The 20367-nt window shown below is 43.6% G+C and overlaps 2 protein-coding genes across 7 annotated transcripts in view; one reads left to right on the top strand and one right to left on the bottom strand.

The window, feature by feature from the left end:
• TECPR2 (tectonin beta-propeller repeat containing 2) overlaps positions 1–7349 on the bottom strand; it is a 173566-nt gene extending 166217 nt beyond the window's left edge. For all 6 annotated transcript variants that reach the window (XM_014517100.2, XM_025197165.1, XM_014517099.2 and 3 more), the window contains exons 1-6: positions 7067–7349; positions 6793–6921; positions 6253–6384; positions 5179–5336; positions 2770–3082; positions 1054–1186 (exon numbers count right to left, since the gene is read on the bottom strand). In XM_014517100.2, the coding sequence (XP_014372586.1) occupies positions 1054–1186; positions 2770–3082; positions 5179–5336; positions 6253–6384; positions 6793–6921; positions 7067–7285 (1084 nt within the window). In that variant the 5' untranslated portion in view covers positions 7286–7349. The remainder of the gene's footprint in view (positions 1–1053; positions 1187–2769; positions 3083–5178; positions 5337–6252; positions 6385–6792; positions 6922–7066) is intronic.
• Positions 7350–17515: 10166 nt separating this feature from the next.
• The window catches only part of CINP (cyclin dependent kinase 2 interacting protein), a 12532-nt gene continuing 9680 nt past the window's right edge, over positions 17516–20367 (top strand). Inside the window, exon 1 of the mRNA XM_006018062.1 lies at positions 17516–17544. Within this exon, the coding sequence (XP_006018124.1) occupies positions 17516–17544 (29 nt within the window). The remainder of the gene's footprint in view (positions 17545–20367) is intronic.

Genomic DNA, 20367 nt, shown 5'->3' with positions numbered 1-20367 from the left:
ATTGGTGAGGTTTTATTCACCAAGGCGCCCCCAGGGGTTACAAGAAATAATGGCCACAAGCTAGCAGAGAGCAGATTTAGACTGGACATTAGGAAGAACTTCTTCACAGTTAGAGTGGCCAAGGTCTGGAATGGGCTCCCGAGGGAGGTGGTGCTCTTCCCTACCCTGGGGGTCTAGCTGGGGTCATCTAAACCCTGCACTCTTTCCTGCCTATGCAGGGGGTCGGACTCGATGATCTATTGAGGTCCCTTCCAACCCTAGCATCTATGAATCTATGAATATTTATGATCCCTTCCCATACTAATGCCAACTTGTGCTGGTCCCAAAGCACATAAACCTCATTATCTAACACATTACAAGAAGAAATTAGCCAAGGCTGCCATTAGCAAAACAGTGCCAAACCTTTCTACTGAAGATTAGTAAAATACCAAACAGATATTGAACTCAGTTTTGAAATCAAAGCAAGTAACAACAACATAATATATGTGAATCCCCTTAGATTATTTTCAGACCATTAAAATATCTAATGGGCATGAACCAACAATTCCACTTCTTCTGAAAACCGGATATCCACTGCACGAACTGGGCAGATTCTGTGCTCAGACCATTTTGGGCCACTCTGGCAACACAAGTCATAAACAGTGCTTGGAACATTTCAGAAAAGAGATAACTAAAATGCAATGTGCTGCAGCATCCTGATATGGAATACCTGATATGGAATAGAGTTGCTTGGTGACTAAGCTAGAACAGATCCCAGGTCTGAATCAATGCTGATCCACTCTCAGTAGAGAGCTATGGCTGAAACTTAAAATCCAGACTATTTCACCTGCAACAAGCAGAGACTTGGCTTGGTAGATCATTTAGGATTTAAACAAAAACAACTGAAAACACTCTCCTCCTTTAATAAATTCTATAGATGGCATAATTGTAAAATTACAATTGTACAATTATGTGTTTCCCCTTTTCACAGGATTACAATTAAAGAAACAGTACAAGAACATTGCTATGCATTACTTTCTGTAAGATACAATAAATTTTAATAACAGTACAAACCTATTGATGCTAGTCCTTCAGGTCTACTTGATATTCTTATTATGTCTCTATCTCCCTTAAGAAGAAAAATCTCATTGCTGGTACAGGACACGGACACAATATCACCATAGCCTTCCAAACCACCAATCAAAGCCTATAAAGGAAATATAAAGAGTGTTAATTAAAAGGTTTTAAACTATTAAGCTGTAAATATCAGATAGTCTTTAGGATGCTTACTTTTGATTAAAAAGTGTACTTCAATTTAAGTACAGCTATACAATTAGAAAAAAAATGTAAACGAACTCCGGACCAAAAGGAATGATCTGCTAGTGGATAAAGAAAAGCAGAAGACAGAAGAAAAGAAGAGATGGAAGATGAACTCAGCCACGAGGTTTAATCACTGAAAGCCACGCTAAATAAACTGTAATGGGATTTACACTGTATAACAGATTAGAGTGTGTGTGAGAAAAATGATATTGTCATGATTTCCAGAAACGAGTGGAGAATGTACACATGTAATAGCCTAAATAAAAGACTATTTTCAGCAGCACAGAGCACCTACAAACTTAAGTTCTCAGAACTTTAATGATGATCACAAAAGAAAAATAAGGTATTCCACCAAAAGAGATCTAATCATAACTTTGCACTATTGTGCATATTATGTGAACTCATCAGTCTGATAAGGCATCATTCATTTTTTCTGCTAAGAGCAGCCAGAATTGATCCCTTAAATCTAAAAAGGCAATCTAGTGAAGGAGAAGAGTTCTAACACACGTTTAAAAATCTCTAACAAAACCATAAAGAATGTGACCCGACACTAATGACACTGTACTGTCCCCTTTTGGCCATCTTTTCAACTGGAGAGATTGCTGATAGACATTTTCACAGAGTAAGGAGAAATTGGGTTTTGGGTTGTTTAGTTTTTCTTTATTGTAAGATGTGATCAGAAGAATGGAAAGAGAGAAGAAATAGTTCCAGTTATATTTTATATAATGACAACTTTCTTTAGCTTTGTGTGTACAGCTATAGTGTCTGCTCAGATACAAGTATAAATTCTAAACCTGTGTATATTTGTTATGGATGTAGAATGCACTTTAGGCAGCTAGTTTCCATACAATAGTTGCTGTTAGGCAGTTAGTTTCCATATAATAGTATACTAGATGTCTAAAGTTTACAGTCTAACACGGACATTAGCAAATGTCTAAATTTGCAGGCCAGGTGCTTGTGACCTAGCCACCACTATGGGTTGTTGATCCCCTATTCTCCTGCTACTCCAATCCTTCCCCATGTCCTGCATCACCCTCCACCACTCCCCACCCTTTACCTGGCACTCCCAAAAACCAAAGAGACTGTCACTAGGGACATCAAATTCAACAGTGAGGGCATGGAGCAAGAGGTTCTAAGTCCCTTTTTTTAAATCATACCCCATCCCCCTCCACCTCAACCAAATGAGACCTTCACAGGCAAGGTCCAAGCTCTTCGCTGGTTGGATTCAGCCTGTGGGACACAAGTTGCTGACCCCTGGCCTAACATAATTATCATCACTCATCTATCTTGTCTATGACAACCCTAATGCGACGAGAAATCTAAGGAAAAGAAAAGCAAATGCTAGGTTTTAAATTGTTTCTTAATAATCTTTTAGGTCAGGACACATTAAAAGACACATGCCCAAGGATTAACATTGATATGACTGAAAACTGGTAAGCAATCAAACATGTATCCATTAGTTGTACTCACCTGGTTCACAGTGTCTAGTAAATAGATACTATATTCATTCCAACTCAGCACCCAACCTTCCTGGAAAAAGCATGAAACAAGCCCAAGGTGTTTCTCTGGGAAACTGTAACTTGCTCTGTCAGGTGACTCCAGCCGAGGATACAGTTCAAAAGGTTTTATTCCTCCAGCAAATAACTCTTTTAAAATAAACGTGGCCTGCACAGTTCCATGCACATCAGACTTCCAGAGGCGGAGGCCAGGTCTAGCAGCAAACGTTGTCAGGTCACTTTGCTTACACAGTCCAGGGATAAAACATGCTCCAAACTTACCAGTGCTAGAAGATAAACAAACAGCTTTTCAAAATACACACACAAGTAAAAACCTGAAAAAAAGATATTTAACTAGAGTTTAAACACACAGACCAGAACACCACTTTCCTTTGCTTTCACCAAAATTCTCCGACTTTGTTGTCTCTAACACAAGAGTTTGGTTAGACCAGGGCTGTCCAACTTGCCACCCCCAGGCCACATGAGGCCCCATGTTCTGGGTCAGGGTCTGTGTGGTGTGGAAGGAGGTAAGGGTGGGAATGGGGGTCCATGGGGCAGGGAGCCATGCAGAACTGCATGCAGCCTGGGAGTGCGAGGCCAGCATGGCATGTGGCTGGGGGGACCTGAGGCCTCAGCCATTCTGAAACTGGACAGCTCTTAATTAGACTAAAATGAGGCAGTGGTGGTGGGTGAGGAAGGGGGTCAAACCCATCCAGCCCCACAGGCCAGATGAGTGACACAGGGCTTGTTCACGGGCCAGATTGGACCTACAGATCAGCCCTGCATGCCGGATTCAGCGCATGTCCTGGAGCAGCCACAGCAGGTGTCACATGCAGTGCAGTCCTGCTTCAGCCACTCCAGGGTTGTGCTGTGCACAGCTGCCACTCGCCCACTCTGCCCTTGGAGCACAGAACAGCACGTAGCTGCTCTAGGGCTACGCTACACATGGTGGCCCCTCCACTGCTCCAGGATGCATGGTGGAGAGGGTGCTATGTGCAGCACAGTCCTGGAGCAGGTGCCACTATCTGGTGCACCCCACATGCTGCCTGTGGGCCAACTCAAAGACCCATGGGCAGCACGAAATGCTGGATGATAGGGCTCTGCTGGCTGGATCTGGCCTGCGGGCTTTATCTTTGATATCCATGGACTAAATCAAGGATGAAGGCTCAGAAATACTGTACGCAATTCCCTCAACATTAGGGAAAGTGTGAAGTAGGAAGAAAAAACAAATCCTCCCATTTTCTCTCTCAGCAGCAAGGATGCCCTTCTCACCCATGCAGTAAAAGAGATTATAGTGATCTTTCCTACAGCAAAATAACCTGTACTCTGCTTCCCCTTGAGCTAGGTCACACTGACCTTTCAGCTGACCTGCAAATCACTACAAGTGATGCTGGCTGACTCCTGGCATCTGCCCATTAGGAACAAGGGAGCGGCTTCAAACTCTGAACTGTACTAAAACAGTACTGCAACCACTAGGATAATCCCCCTTTACAGAACTAATATGATTATAAAAGTTGTTTTAGTGTTCCTATTTGTTTGCCTAATGCACATATACACTAAACATCCCTTCAACATTCAAGGAATGTCCTCCACACTGCATAAACATATCTAATCGTTGACAGCATTAAGCAGTTCTAAGGCTAATTACTTTTCTCCTTCCACATTCAATAAATCTTACAAAAGACATACCAGGGAACTATAAGCATGAACCATAAACTGGAGTCTTTCCTAATTATAAAACCAAAGTTGAAAACTTAAGCAAGCTTCCACACAGAGATCAAATCATAATTTTGCTCTATTGCACATGTTAACATACCAGCATGAACAAGGCCATACAATCTCTTTCATTTTTCTCTCTCAAGAAGGTACGGATCTACCTCTGTACCCTTTTATTATTAAAAGTTGTCCCTAGATCTAGTTGTCGCCAATGTCCCTAGAAAGTGAGTTTACCCTTTGGCTATTTTAGACAGAAATCTTAAATGTCATGCACAGAACTGAACCCTCTTTGAACATTATATATTTGTTCTGAGCCACAGCAACTTCCAAGTTGCGAAAGGAAGTAAAAACAAACACACATTTCAGTTTAAATATCTCTATACAGTTAGGTGTCCAAAGCCTGGTAGCTCACACATTTGCAATCAATACCATCCAACACAACAGTAATCTTATTTTATAAAGAATAATGGAATGAATAAAAATACTTAAGACTGTTCTTATGACCTTTTATGGGTAGATATTAGTGTAAGTGCCTGCAGTGACTGACTAGCGCTGAGCAGAAAATTATGCTGTTAATTTTCTTGCTCAGACCATTCTCTCTCTTCAGTCTATTCTGAAGAGCTACATATTAACAGATGTGCTTGCATTAAGATTTTATGAGAGTTACTTTTTTCTGGACTGTGTTCCAACTTGCTTGACAGATTTTTCTTCTGTGTAAAAAAGCAAAGTTCTCTGTAGGGTAGATACCAACAGCACTTTCTGACTGTAATCCAACTGCACAATTGAAGATAGCTCTTCCAATACCAGACTGGAGTTGCAAACACCCTTTTAAAAGAGAATAAAGACAAAAGTCAACCCCTTTCTGAATTAAAATATCTGGTAGTTACTAAGTGCACTGGTTCTTTCAAATTTTAATACGGGGATAAAGGAAGTCTGAGCTATTTGAATAATTTTCTTTTGAAATCCACACAAGATTTCCAATTAACTGACTTATCCGTGGTCTGTGTGGATTATGCATATAGATAGCATCACAATATATATTTCATCCCATGTTGCAATTCTAGCTACCATAATTGGTTTGAGTTCTAAGGGAACTCTGAAACACAAGCTTCTGCACACGTACTCCAATGGACGGGACCACAGAAGCATGAGATACTGATTCAATTAGTGGCATTAAAATCCTCCAGAGGAGAGTCAAGGTTACATCAAGAATAACAAAAATCACAAACTTTTTTCTCCTGGATAGCTATAAGTTAAACACCTGCTATCTCAATTTAACTGGCCAAGGCCAGCCTACATAACCTGCATGTTCTTTACAATCCCTTAAAAAGATTAGATTTGGCAGCAGCATTCTGCAGTAAAGGATCCCAAACTAATTTTAATTCTACACCCTAAGCTACTGAGCTTTGCATAGCTGCCAGAAAAGGATGAACTTGATCACTATAGCAATAGCAGGCTTTCCAGCAAAATAAAAAGGGGCACTGGTTAGAGTCCAAAGGAAATTCTAGCAAGTCCTTTCAGACAAAGATGGTGGGCATGGTTGTAGGTGCAGGGCAGGAAAAAAGTTGATGTAAAAGGAGAATAATGGAAGCAGGCAACCACTCGGTTGTAATGAAGAATCCCTATATAACACCATAGGATACAAGGAAGTAAATATTAGCAGCTCATTACACCTTCATGTGTATTGACTTTCTTTTAGAAAATCAAAAACAGAAACTATCACACCAAAATTTAGATTTACCTGATCTAGATCCAGTGAAGAATAGACAATTTTTCCTCTGTCATCTCCAGAGAATAATTTCATTCCATTAGGACTCCAAGCCAAGGCTGTGATACTACTTTTGTGGATACCAGCCACATCAAATCTCCGAAGCTATAAATTGATGCAACAGAACACAAGAAAGAATAGGGAAAGGGAAGGAGACAGATATACACAGAGACACTGGGCTTATTCAGTGATTCAGTTTAAACTTCCATCCTTATATGACAAAGCTAAGGTCACTTTTCATGCTGAATCAACAATGCTATTTGGTTTTTGTCATACACCAAGTAATATATGAAAGCATTTTTGATCAAGCATATCCTGTTTGTTCAACTACATTCTTTAGTAAAAAGAAATTCTTTCATAAATTTAAACACATGCATATTAACATACTTGCAAGATATTTCATTACGCACACATTTCATAGCCCTCACTAAAAACTGCAAAAATCACTCTGTAACCATGTTTTAGGACCACAACATTTAACAACACAGAAATTTACCCAAATTTAACATTTACCTGTTTGTTTCTTCCAGGCAATGAAGAAACGAGCTGAAAAATGGCTACTCGGCCTGAGGCTGTACCAATAGCAACAAGATCATCAAAACAGCTCAATAACTTTACAACAGTAATAGATTCAGACTTCCCCTGTTGAGAAGGGAGGCAGAAAAGTTGGCAAATTAGTGAAAAACTTTTCCTGAGGAAAGATCTGAACATTCTATTTTCAAAGAGCAGCTGAAAAAGCTGTGATAAATCTTCTATAATAAAACAAGGCACAAAAGGTAGTATTTACCTCAAAATTATATTTTTTCATCTGGTTTAAGCGTCTGCAGTAGAGATAAAGCATCCCAATGCTACTGCCTACAGCAATGTAGTCCCCATTGGTATCAAGTGCTGTGAGGTACACCACAATGGAGCGAAATCCTTTTTGGACTTTTGTAGGAATGGCATTGAGGAGATAATACAAGGGGCAAAACTCCTTAAATGTAACTGGTGAAGCCACAGAAGCCATGGCAAAAGTTGGTATCAGCAGCCTATGACCTGGAATATACACATCTGGTTCACAGTTGAAAGTAATCTGAAAAACATGAAGCAATTTATTAACATTTCCTCTTTTCAAAAGAGTTACCAAAAGTTAGTCAAAAGGTAGGTACTGTATAAGGAAAGTAACGTTTGTAGTATACGAGCAACAGCCAAGTAAAAGAGAAATTCTCACATTGGCACCAGTTGTTCAACAGACCAAAACATTTCACTTCAAACTCAGCCAGTCATATCAGTATCAAACTAGGTACCTTGAATCTATTTATTTATTCAATGTATATGCCACCCATCCCAGCAAAGGCAGCTCACAATAAGAAAACAGAATAACTTAAAAACAGGATAGTGACAGGAAGACCAAAACAACTTAAAAGGGAACTAGAACATCAAGATAAAACAACAGCTCACCCTAGTTTTGTCTGGTAAATGCTAACTAAATAGAAAGTTACTACAACATTTCCAAAAGATGTCCAGACTCAGGCTCTGGTGAGCTTCAAGCAAGAGGGACCTCTGGAGGCGAGGGCCAACAGCCAAGAACAATCTCCCACCAGTTTTTGCCAAGCAGACTTGGCATACTGATGGTACTTGCAGGAGGTTGCTCCTGGCTGACCTTAGGGACTGCGATGGAGCATAAGGGAGAAGGCTGTCCCTTAGGTGTGCAGGGCCCAGACTGTATCCAGGCTCAAACACAACATTTCATTCTCAACAGACAGAAAAGCATAAACTGGCTGTATAGAATACATTCCTGTTTGGGAATTGGAAAAAAAAAATAAAAATGGATCAGTTTCAACAAACATGATTCACATTGTATGGCACAAAAAAAAAAATCATAATTGGAAAACCTCCTATCTGTTAACATTGGGTTCAATCAAGACAGTGCTGAGAGCTCTGAGTTTCCAGTTACAACATAACAGGACACTCAGCAACTTGTAAAATGGACCTTTTTACTCTACCATGGTACCATTTATGCCCAAATTATTAAATCTTCCTCAAAATTGAAATAAGATAGGAAAGATCACAGTTTAAATGTGTATCTAATAGTTTGCAATTAAAGATTAATATTTGTTTTTTACAATAATTATGTGGACAGAGTGGGGCAACACAGAAGAGAAGAAACTCAGTTTGACAGGCACATGTAGATATACCTTTGGGGAAAAATGGGAAAGTCCTAAATAAGGTATACATAAGAAGAGTGAGGTAGGTAGCTGTGGTAGTCTGACATTAGGCAGAAGGCAGGGCAGGGTGACACCGGGGTGAGACTAACTCGTTCAGAGAGGTGAGCTTTTGGCGACTACAGCCTACTAGTATCTAATGATACAGTAGACTGTGGCCTATGAAAGCTCATGCTTCTGAATGAGTTAGTTTATAAAGTGTCACCGTGTCCTGTCTTCTGCTAAAAATTTCCTGTTACAGTTAACTGGTTAATGTCATACTGAGGCAAGAGGCATTTGGTGTACAAGAAGCTTATGAGAGATGGTGGTATCTTCTCAGCAATATAGTAAAGAAAAGCCAGTCTGCTTTTCTTGAGGATAAAAATGTAATAGGATCTCATTGTAATAACGGTTTCAGAACACAGAGGGAAAGGCATTCCCCCTCATCCAGGGGCATACAAAGATATGAAACAATGCAATTACAGACTGAGGACTCTTTCATTATGGGATCACAACCTTGACATGACACTGTTGAGGCAGCAGCTATTCTCCGCCTACAGGATGTTAAAAGACAGGAACTGAGCAGCTTGCCATTTTTTAACTTCATTAGATCAGGGACTAGTTTGATTAATAAAACAGACTTCATGCCATTAAAAATAACTGCAGTTTTCAGAACCAGGGACTTGAATTTCTAGAGAGTTAAAAGCAAACCCAAAATTACAACTGTAAAACTCAAAGTGCAGTAAGTAGTTCAAATTAGAGAGCTAAAAACAACAATAGAAACTGGATTTTAAAAAGTTAAGAATACTTCTAAAACAAGGGTAGGCAAAACGTCCCCCACGGGCCAGATGCGGCCTGCCGGGCCATTCTATCTGGCCCGTGGGGCCACTAAAAATTTTAGAACATTAATATTAGTCTGCCCCGGGCTGCCTGTCATGCGGCCCTCGATGGCTTGCCAAAACTCAGTAAGCGGCTCTCCACCCAAAATAATTGCCCGCCATGTTCTAAAACTTCAACTATTCTATGAAGCAATTTTGTTATCATGACTGTATGCTATGTACTTGATTGTTTATATATACTCTTTGAAGAAAGGAAATATTGTTTGTTTGGAAACAGCATGAACAGTTTACAGTTTATGTATCCTTCCCAGTTTTAATATCTCCATCGCTGTGAATAGCTCAGGTCTCTGTTTTCAAACTGTTGCATCATTTAGTTTCCAACATTTCAGTGCATCAGCTTTTGTCCCTGCAACACTTGCTATTAACAGACAGCCCCTGGGGGATTCAAGAGAATGACTTACAAGATCCCCTTGGCAACTGAGTATGACAGTGCCCTAAATTAGATGGAACAGCATTAGCCAGAGTTGGAAGACTGGGCCCAAAATTTGACCTACACTCTGCCAACTGGGAGGGGTCTACCTCAGTTGTTCTGCAACTAGTTTACTGTTTAGCAGAGCTTACCTAGAAAATATGCAACACTGTACAAGAGTTTAGGCACCTGTAATAATGCATATAAAACATGATCCATCACTGCCCTCAGAACAGCTGTTCTTAAAGAAAACAACTTTAAAAACCAACTTGAATTTGAACCAACCTGAAATTGTGGAACAAGAAATCATCCAGACTGGATTAGTATAAATATAATCTAAATAGGGACTATGGATTCTTATCTCATTATCTGAATTAACTTTTACAACCCCCATGTCCTTCTGAGTTTATGGCTTTGTTTTTCTCTTCAGTCCCTTTTGCCTCTCTTAGCACTGTCCTCTCTCATTCCTCCACACCCTCCTCCTGTCTCGTGCATTCAAATCACTCCATTTCAAGGGTGGGCAAAATGCGGCCCACCAAGCCATTATATCCGGCCTGTTAGGCCTCTAAAAATATGAGAAAATTAATATATATCTGCCCCTGACTGCCTTGCCCGAGGCCCTCGATGACTTGCCAAAACTCAGTAAGTGGCTCTCCACCAGATATAATTGCCCGCCTCTGCTCTATTTAATAGCCTGCCCTCTGCATGTCCTTTCATAGCATCTGACAAAGGAAGCTGCTGCTTGCAAAAGCTTATGCAGTTTGAATCAGTTAGTTTATAAAATATCAGCTCTATCCTGTTTACTGCCTGACTTCAGGCTAACACAGCTAACTACCCCTCTCTGCGTTAAAGTGACGTCACGTAAAAACCACTATTGATTTTGAGTGAAAGGACTTTATCAGGGGTGTCAAACTCATCTGGCCCCCATGCACCAGACCATACCGCATACTGTGGTGCCTGCAGTGTGCATGTCCAGTTCAGCCCCACACGCTCCATGAAGCATGTGCCAGCCCCGCTCCAAGGCATGTTGCACATGGCATGCAGGCTGGACAAGGCACTGTGGGTACTCCACACCATACAGGGCCAGAGCACAGATCTGCGCACTGGCCAATGAGGATAAGGCCCCAAGGGCATCCATGTATGCCAGAGACGGCATCTGCCAGAGACAGCATGTCCCATGCCAGCCCCATGTTACAAGCAGAGTGATCCCTAGAGCAGGGCGGGCATGTGCTGCAAGTACAACTGGGCAGGAGAAATGCCGGGACCACTGAAGCAGTTTTCCCAGGGACAGGGGGTGGCCGCTTTTCTGGCATGGGGTAGTACCCAGGCAGAGGTAATGTATAATTATTTTCCCACTTTCATTTCCAGTAGGAAGATCTTGGCTTTATGCCTATGTTATGGAACTGAGAGACTCCTCCCTAGCTTGCTCCTGGAGCCACATGGCTGAGGGCAAGTGAAACCGAGGAGCCTCTAAACCCCAAGCTTCCAGGCTTGGGGTTGCATGTAGGATGCCTGCTAGGCCTGTGCGAATAGGGAAGTATTCAATTTGGATTCATATTCAGTCGATTCGGAGGACAGCGATTTGATTTGGAGATTCAGATCACTATCCTGAATCAATTCAGCTGAATCAGCTTTGGAAGACTCAGCGATGATTTGGGAAGATTCAGTTATTTGGATTGGCCGTGGAGAGGCAGGCACAGCCGAGTGACTGCAGGTTCTCACACGGCTCATTGGGCTATGCATGCCTCTCCCCGGGTGGGGGGAGCCGCAGGACAAGCCCACATGGCTGCCCTGTCCAGCCCCATCCCCCGCCTGGCCCCAGCCTAGTCCCAGCACTTAAAAAAATAAAAGGAAAAAAAAGCCCCGCATTGACCAGCTGCAGGAGCAATTGGGGCCTCTGGGTGCTTGTGGCAGAGCCCCACCATGCAGTGTGGGGCAGTAGGGATCCCCCCCGCCCCTTGGCACCCATGCGGCAGCTGCCCCATGGCACGGGTGCAACGCAGCTCGGCAAGGCACCCTGCGCTGTCTGGAAGCTGGCACAGCTCCACGTGTCAGCTGGAGCCCGGTACTGCTCAGTCCCAGTGGCCCCAGCTCCCAGACAGAGCATAGCACCCTGCCGAGCCACACTGCACCCACGCCATGGGGCAGCTGCCACATGGGTGCCAAGCAGGGGGGGAGGGGGCAATCCCCACTGCCCCATGCTGCATGGGGGGGCTCTGCCACAAGCACCCGGAGGCCCCAATTGCCACTCCTGCAGCTGGTCAGTGTGGGGCTTTTCTTTTTTTTTTTTTCTAAGTGCCAGGAGGCTGGGGCCAGGCAAGGCAGCCATGGGGGCTTCTCCTGCGTTTCCTCTGGCTGTGCCTGCCTCTTCCGGCGGGGGGGAGCTGCGGGGACTATGCCCTGCTGCCGCTTGCACAGCTGGCGCAGGAGGGGCGCAATGCAGGTGCGGCTCACTCCGGGTGGCAGCAAGGCATAGCTCCGCCTCCCAGCACTGCCATGCCCACATCAGCGCTGGGAACAGAGGCTCTGCCCTGCTGCTGCTTGCCAGCCGGCATGGAAGGCACAAACCCTCCACCCCACCCTGGCTGGGTAAGCAGCAGCAGGGCAAACCCCCCACTCCCAACCCTGCCCCGCCCGCCTCCTGCCCCCCTCCCCAACATGCCCTCCCAGCCCCAGCCCCTCCCTCCACCCTTCCCCAACCCCAACAGATTTACCAGCTGGAGGCAGCTGTCAGCTACCTGTTTAGTTTATGGCTGAATCTCCAAAATGGCCGAATCTTTTCTGAATCGATTCAGATGTTTCGAATCAATTCAGAGCTTTTACTTGGTTTCCCGATTTGATTCAGATTCAGAGATTCGGTCCCCAAATCAGGCCAAACTCCTCCGAATCAAATCAGCTACCGAAGCTTCGCACAGCCGCAACACTGCCAAATGATTTGGAAACATTTGAAGCCGCAGGGTAGAGGATGTTTGCTGGTAGTATGGCCACGTATGGTTCTTGAATGACTCATGGATTTGGAAGTGGTTTGGCTGATTTGGCTTGGAACACAAAAAAATTTCCATAAAAATAAAAAGCCCATGTGCACTGCACAGGGGGTTGGCACAAGTTGCATGCTTCATGCAGTGCCTAGTTCAACTGGCCCTGCATGCTGGCTTCGGTGCCGCCTTATCCGGACCAGCTCCAGAACCAGTGCTCAGGCAAGTCTGGTGTGAGCACCACACGCAGTGCATGCTCCAGACTGCCCTCCCGTGCTGCATGCAGCACCGCATCCAGGCAGTGTACCAGACTGGCTCTGCACAGTCAGTCTGAGACCCAAGGGTTGGGTCATAGGGCCCCACGGACTGTATGTTTGACACCCCCTGGTCTATAAAGTATGACGGACTCAGCCAAACAATTTAAATGCATAATCCATTGCTCTAGATCTCTAAAGTCCATTCTCTCTTTTTTTACCAAGTTCTAATGCTCTGGTATTTGCCTTCAGGCCTTGTCATCTTCACTACTGGGACTGTCATCAGTTTACCCCAAATTCTGCTTTTCAAGACTCTTGTTTAAGTTCTAAGCATACAGCTCTCCAACCTGAAGGGCTCTGCTGTTTTCGTGTTTGTCCTCAACCTCAAGGCTATCTGCTTCTGCCCACATTTCAGCTCTCATCAGTCTGTAACCCTCAACTTCTGGTCTCTACTCTCCCCATGTTTTCAGCACTCTGTGTCTTCCCTGCCATTCACTATTTCAATTGTTTCTCACCCTGCACCAGCTTGAGGGCAGGAACAACTTTGTTCCTATTGTGCGCCAAATGATTTTGCACTCCTCAAAATTCACTCTCTTGGCTTAGCTTCCATCATTAATTCTCATTTCCATCCTGACAGTTTGAGGCCAACTACTAAAATACAGTAATTCAAATATTAGTTATGAAAACCATTTATATAACATGAAGAGTTATGGCTCCTCTCCCCATCCAACATCACCTGTATTTCACCCTGATATGTGTCTTTGGCTAAATTACCTGGACCAAAGGGTTCTTAGGGCAGAACTGCAGATTCAGATCTGCTAAAGTTAATGGGAATTTTACCATACATTTTAATAGGGGTCATGATTTCACCCTGACTTATTAGTCCTCATAGGGCCTATATGCTATTTTCATATAGTATCACTTGTGAAATCACATGTGATACTATATGAAAATAGCATTTTGCTTTATATCATTGTCAAAAGATTTTCACATACACTCAAACATTAACATCATTTGTCACAATCTACAGGGTTGGATCCTCAATTTTGTACTTCCATAAGCACTTCCATTAACTTCACTGACTCTACCTTTGAAGTAAGGATTGGTCTATAAGTGAGTATTAGCAAATTTGGATACTGCATAAACAGAAGTAAAGTAGTCATACAAAAGCAAACAGAAGCACAGAAGTCATAATTTATATTATGCCAGAGGCAAGGATTTCTTAGGGTAATATATTTTATTGGACCAATTAAATAGTTGGTATAAAGTTGGACAAGCTTTCAAATGCGAGGCTTAAGAAAAAATGTCTTGCATTCAAAAACTTGTCCAACTTTATCCCAACTACATAAGTAGTCCAATAAAAAGATCTCACCCTAAGAAATCCTTGCCTAATTTCTGAACCATTACAGCTTCATCACTCTTGCCCTACTCTAATTTATGTTATTAATTGATAACATGCACCTGCAATTCTTGGGTAAAGCAGAGATGATAATTACACTGAAATGTTTGCACTGATCGCCTTTTAACACTCCGGCAAAGTTGTTGGATATTTTTATCCCATTTCTGACACAGGCTCTCACTGCATAAACTGTTCCACCTGAAGAAACCCTGTGATGCTGGCTGCCTGTCTAGATTCAAGGGTTGGAACAACTTGCAGGATCTGGGTCATAAGTGAATTGACAGGCAAATAACAAAGCCAGAACTTAAATTAGGGGAACCTGTCTGACCTCTATTGTTTGGGAGGACATGTTGGGAGGGAAGGGGCTGTTTTCTTTTAATGTAAAAAGGATGCTGCCCAGATAGGGATGTCATTCTTAATCCTTTACATGCTTTCCAACCTGCACCCAAGAGGACTAAAGCACTTTTCAAAAGTGAAAACTACTCTTTGCAATAATCTATTTGTACAACAAAAAACAGTTTGATCAGTTTTGCTTTCAAGCAGATCCCAAAGTAAAAATTATTCACATTAGCTCTCAGACACAACACAGACTCTAGTACTGTTTGTGTGTTTCCAACAGCACCTGGGAAAACCCACAAATCAAAGCTAAAAATGCATTTATTCTAAATAAATAAAGTATTTATTTTTGTTGAGTTCTATGAAATACAATGAGCCTGAATCTTCACTTACACTTCATGTATGCAGTTATTGGCAGCTGCAAAGTGAATGCAAAGATGTATAAACAATTACAAGAAAAAATCAAAATCCACTTTGCACCATCACAAACATAACAGCTAAGGAGAATCAGACTTTGAACCTATATAGACTACTAAACCACTAAGTAGTATGTATATCAAAGTCTGTGTGCCTCTACTGAGAGGACTTTTGTATCTATTTTTCTTCTCTTCATTATTCAAAATGGTTGGTTTAATCTATTTTCCTAGACTGACATTAGCATTGGACCTGCATGTTTGGTAACGTCAACAACTCATGCTCAAGAACAGCGGCTGGCAACGTTTGGGAACTGCAACCAAAACAACCCAACTCGGACCCAAGTTGGGCCAGTGTTCCGTCCTGGCCATCACCACTTCTCCTTGCTTCTTGGTTATGGCACAGGTGTAGCTTCTCACTGCTGGAACTAGCACTGGCAAAGCCCTCCAATTCTGTGGGCCAGATCCAGTGGCTGTGGCACAGATCCAGCCCGTGGGCTGTGTTGCCAACCCCTGCTCAAGAAAATTATTTTCATGTACAGCAAATCAGGTCATACTACATAGAGAACCTACAGTACAGATTAGGTAGTATGCTAGTGTTTTATAATACACCACAGCCTCCCATGAAGAAGAGAGACTCTAGCCTCTTCAATCCACAAAAACCACAATTAGCTTTTCTAGATATGACTCTGTGAAAAAGCACTGCTTTCCTTATCAAGTCTCAGGATGGAGAACATGACTCAAAACTTGTAGAAAAGAGAAAGAAAATGGTGGGGATACCAGACTTGGACTTGGGGGATGAGGGTTCAATTTCAGACTCTCCTACAAACTGTATGTGTGATCAAATAAGTTTGCTATATCTCACTGTGCATCTGCTTCTTCTTTCTAGTACAAATAGTATTTCCTTTTTCTTATCTTTTCCTGAATTGCCTTTTAAAATAAATTTAAGGTCTTTACAGGAGGGATGAACTCATATGATTTTGCTCAGCACCTATACAATGGATTCTGATCTCAGTTGAAACCGCTAAGCAAGTGGTTCTCAACTGTTTCAGAGCAAAGGGCACCTCTCCATCAATTTTTTGAATATGTTGGCACCCCTGGTTGAGAACCACTATTGGTGCTTCCTCAACTTACCTCAGTATTTCTCAATTGGGTGATGCTGCCTCCAGTTAGAACTGTCCCATATACATGCTGCAGAGGCAGACCAGGACTGGCTGTGACATGTGCACATGCTCTTCCTCCATTAGGATTCTTTGATATCCCTAAAGCAGACAGAGCTGGCTTAAGCTGTAGCCCTACCTGGTCCAGACCCTCATCCCTCACTTTTCTCCCAGAAAGAGGTGAGCATGTAAAACTGTCCTCTCTGCCTCTGCTTCCACAGCACCCCCAAGAAGATCTCATGGTACCTCAATCGAGAACCACTCCTCTAAGTTCTGTAACAAAAAATGCAACTTGCAAACCTACTTCCACTGAGTTATTTTCCAGTTGGGCACTTAGTTTGTTTTAATCTGCAGTTTATATTCCATTAAAATACTTCAGAATGAGACTGTAACATCAAGTGAGCGGCCTATTAACAACAACAACAACAAAAAATTCACCTTCTATTACAAACTCAAGATGATTGCATTTTCCATTATTACCCGTGTTTAAATGGACTCCAAGATTGGCCAAAGTTGTTCTTGATATTTTGGATTCATGGCTAGCAAGCTTAAAGATACTGTCTCACAATACAAAATGTTTACTGTGGAGGAATTTTAAGCAGCCGCTTCTGCGTCCAGAGCCAAAGAACATTCCACATCTAAAACAATGTTCTAGAAAACCAAGGCCTAGAAATACCAGTCTGCTACAAAAATTAAACACACACATTTGCAGAACCAATGCCACAAATAACAAACCACAGTGTTGTTCAACATCACAAAAATGTTACTTAGGGGTGGATCCGGGAATGCACTGGTGCACTTGCACCTCCATTTGATTCCTGCTCTATGCAAAGTTTAAAACCAACTGCCTGATAATGACAGCAGCATTACTAGTCAGGCAGCACTGAGGGAGTCGCTTGACTTCATGGCTTCTTGTCATTTACCTGCTCCCCTCTAAAATTTTCATTCCACAGGTGTTAATGACCTTCTCCTTTTTAATGGTCTTGATCAGCATTTCTCAACCGGTGGATCGCGCCCCAAAAGCGGGTCACAAGAATATTTGAAAGGGTTGCAAGGAAGTCCCAGAAAAACCCACGAAAGTGCAGGTTTTCCCTTGCAGGCTGGCAGTGTTCCAGCCTACTAGAGCTGCTTGGGATGTATGGAGGCAGCAGGCGCACATGCACCTGCACGCACAGACGCACATGGCCAGCATACCACGAGGCTAGGTCATGGGAGCAGCCCCAGCAGCTGGACACAGGTAAGTGTATGAGAAGTGGGAGATAGAAGTCCAGAGGGCTGGGGTGTGTGTGTGCACACATGCATGCGTGTGCGTGCCACACAGGTACTGAGGACAGTGGCCAGAGGCAGGGCTGTGGCAGGGCAGGGGGAGCGGCAAGGAAAGGGTGCCTGGCCCTTTAGCAGGGGAAGGAGGCAGGGGTGGTTCTTCACAGAGGGGAGCTGCGTGCCTGGGTGGGCAGCACAGGGCCATTGCCCATACACATACTCACTGCTCACGCTCTGGCCCAAGCAGGATGGGGGCAGCTGGGAGCCCCTGCAGCAGGGCTGGGGAGTAAAGGACTGTGGATTGGGAGTGAGGGACACCAGCATGGCCCGGAGGAGGGTGGGGAGAAGGGTTTGTAGCTTGGGGGTGAGGGAAGCTGGCAGGGGACTTTGGGTCAGGCATCAGCAGGGCCTGGGGGTTGTGGGCGGCTTGGGATAAGCCATCGATCTTGGCAAATGGGTCCCAGAACGAATAAGGTTGAGAAGGTAGGTCTTGATGTTGCACCAATCAAGCTATCCTTTGTTCTGCAATTCTGCTATATGTTCGCTGCTCCTGGTACTGAAATGACTATTTCACAGCCCTGCAGATGCTTTTTAACTCATTCCAATTAAGTTTGATTTGTTTTTGCTTCCATTTTAAACTGAATAACACAGCCCTAGTCCCCTAGCATATTAGTAATGCTTTTAGTTTATTTTTAACTGGAAAAAAACAGATGTTGTTTTATATGTGATGACGCACCTGCCCCTCTGCACCCCACTTTTCAAAATTTTAGATCCGCCTACGACCATACCCATCTCAGCACACCTTCCCAGCATGCCTACACCCAGCTCACAGATATAAAAGGCAAGTCTGTGTACCTGTCCTTCAGTCCAACCTTCTTTCATTTGCAGGCCCCAAAAAATGTTGAATGGAGGTAGGGAGTGGGACCCCTTTGAATTATAAGTGTGGGTATTCACACACTTTTAATTGATCACAGTCATCTGTTATGGGCCCCTTAGACAGTCTGTGGACTCCCAGGAATCCGCAGACTACAGGCTTAAAACCACCAGTCTATAGTGTTGTCATCTACAACAATTTTACATTCATCCTTGAAACAAGAAACCAGCCACTTTAACAGTATGTGTTTCCAGGCCATTTCCTTACTAGCATGCAAGAAAATTGCTGTGCAAGACTTCAACTTAAAGGCCCCTGCTACATGTTATGCAATTAACTGGTTAATTGCACAATAAGTTTAGATTGGCCACACATGCAAAGTGAGACTGGCCACAAGTGCAAAGTAACTGTCACATGATAAAAATGACTATAAAAATGCCAACATAAAGGTAGTGCTTGAGGCCCCTGCTACAGGGTACATATTACGCAATTAACTGGCTAAACTCACAATAGATTTAGCCTGGCCACAAAAGCGAAGCAACTGTCACACGATAAAAATTACTAGCCAGCTCTAAAAAGAGCCAACCTGATATAAAATCTGTACTTGAAAATGCATGACAGCTCTAGAGCTGGGTTCTATCCAGCTTTCATATGAACATGTAGCAGGGCCCGTACTAGCACACAAGGTAGCTGTCATACAAGACTGACTTATAGGCCCCTGCTATATTACATATATTACGCAATTCATTGGTGAACTATGCAATAAGTTTAGACTGGCCACACCTGCAATGTAATTATCATGTGATAAAATGACTAGCCAGCTCTAAAAATCACCAAACAGCTATAAAGTTAGTGCTTGAGGCACCGACTACATGCTGTATATACTATGCAACTGAGTGGCAAATTGCGCAATAAACGTAGACCGGCCACATGTACAAAGTAACAATCACATGAGAAAAAGGAGGCACCAGCTCTAAAAAGAGCCAACCCACTCCAAAGTTAGCACTTAAAAACATGTGATAACTCTTAGGGCATCTTTACACATGCTCTGGGGCTGGGGGCGCTCTAATTAAAGCACCTGCAGCTGCTCATGTATTCAGTATCCTGCACTTCAAAATGGCAGTGGAGGCACTTTAAGTAAAGCTCGTTCAGTGAGCTTTAGTTGAAGTGCCCCCACCTCCATTTTGAAGCGCGGGGATGCTGAATTCATGAGACACAAAGGCTGCTGGCGTGCGCTAATTCATATGACTTGAACTGAGTCTGCTCTGACGTGCTGTAACTACAGAGTCAGAGCCGTGTCCCCGCAGCCCTACAGCCACCCCTGGAGCTGGCTTCTGCCCAGCCTCCATCGCAAGGTGTGGCAGGGCCGAGGACCCTGGCACACACGCAGCCACACCCCTGAGGTGGCCTGACAAAAACAGCAGTGGCCTTAGGGCTGCTGGGGCTCTGGTCAAGTGAGGCATTTGGGGCCCCTTGAAGGCTTAATTTTGTTGACCTATAAGCAAGTTGGACATTTTCGATTTCAATTTCACATTGCCCTATCCACAAAACTGCAATGCAAGTATCTTAATACCTTATTGATGATACAAATATTCAGTATCGTTCATTTTTATTTTTATAAAGTGTGGGGGCCCTGCACAGCTGCCCGGTTTGCCCTCCCCTCAGGCCACCACCGATGAAGACCGTCCTGCATTCGAAGGCTCATCAAACTTGATGCCAGCTCCACAGCGGGTCTGCTCAAAGCGATCGCCCTATGAAGCCCTTCCTTGCATTTCATATCATTTCTGGACTCTCACGGTCACTACGCTGCCTGGACGCTGCGTGGCTCTGCGCGACTCTCGCATGACAACAGCGCCCTGGGCGTGCGCAGCCCACCCTCACCCTCACCCACAGCTTCCCCCCCTCAAGCGGCTCAACCCCCGCAGG

The sequence above is a fragment of the Alligator sinensis genome, unplaced genomic scaffold (genome assembly GCF_000455745.1).
Source record: "Alligator sinensis unplaced genomic scaffold, ASM45574v1 scaffold85_1, whole genome shotgun sequence".
Classification (NCBI taxonomy): Eukaryota; Metazoa; Chordata; order Crocodylia; family Alligatoridae; genus Alligator; species Alligator sinensis.
This window is presented reverse-complemented; position numbering and strand designations above follow the sequence as displayed.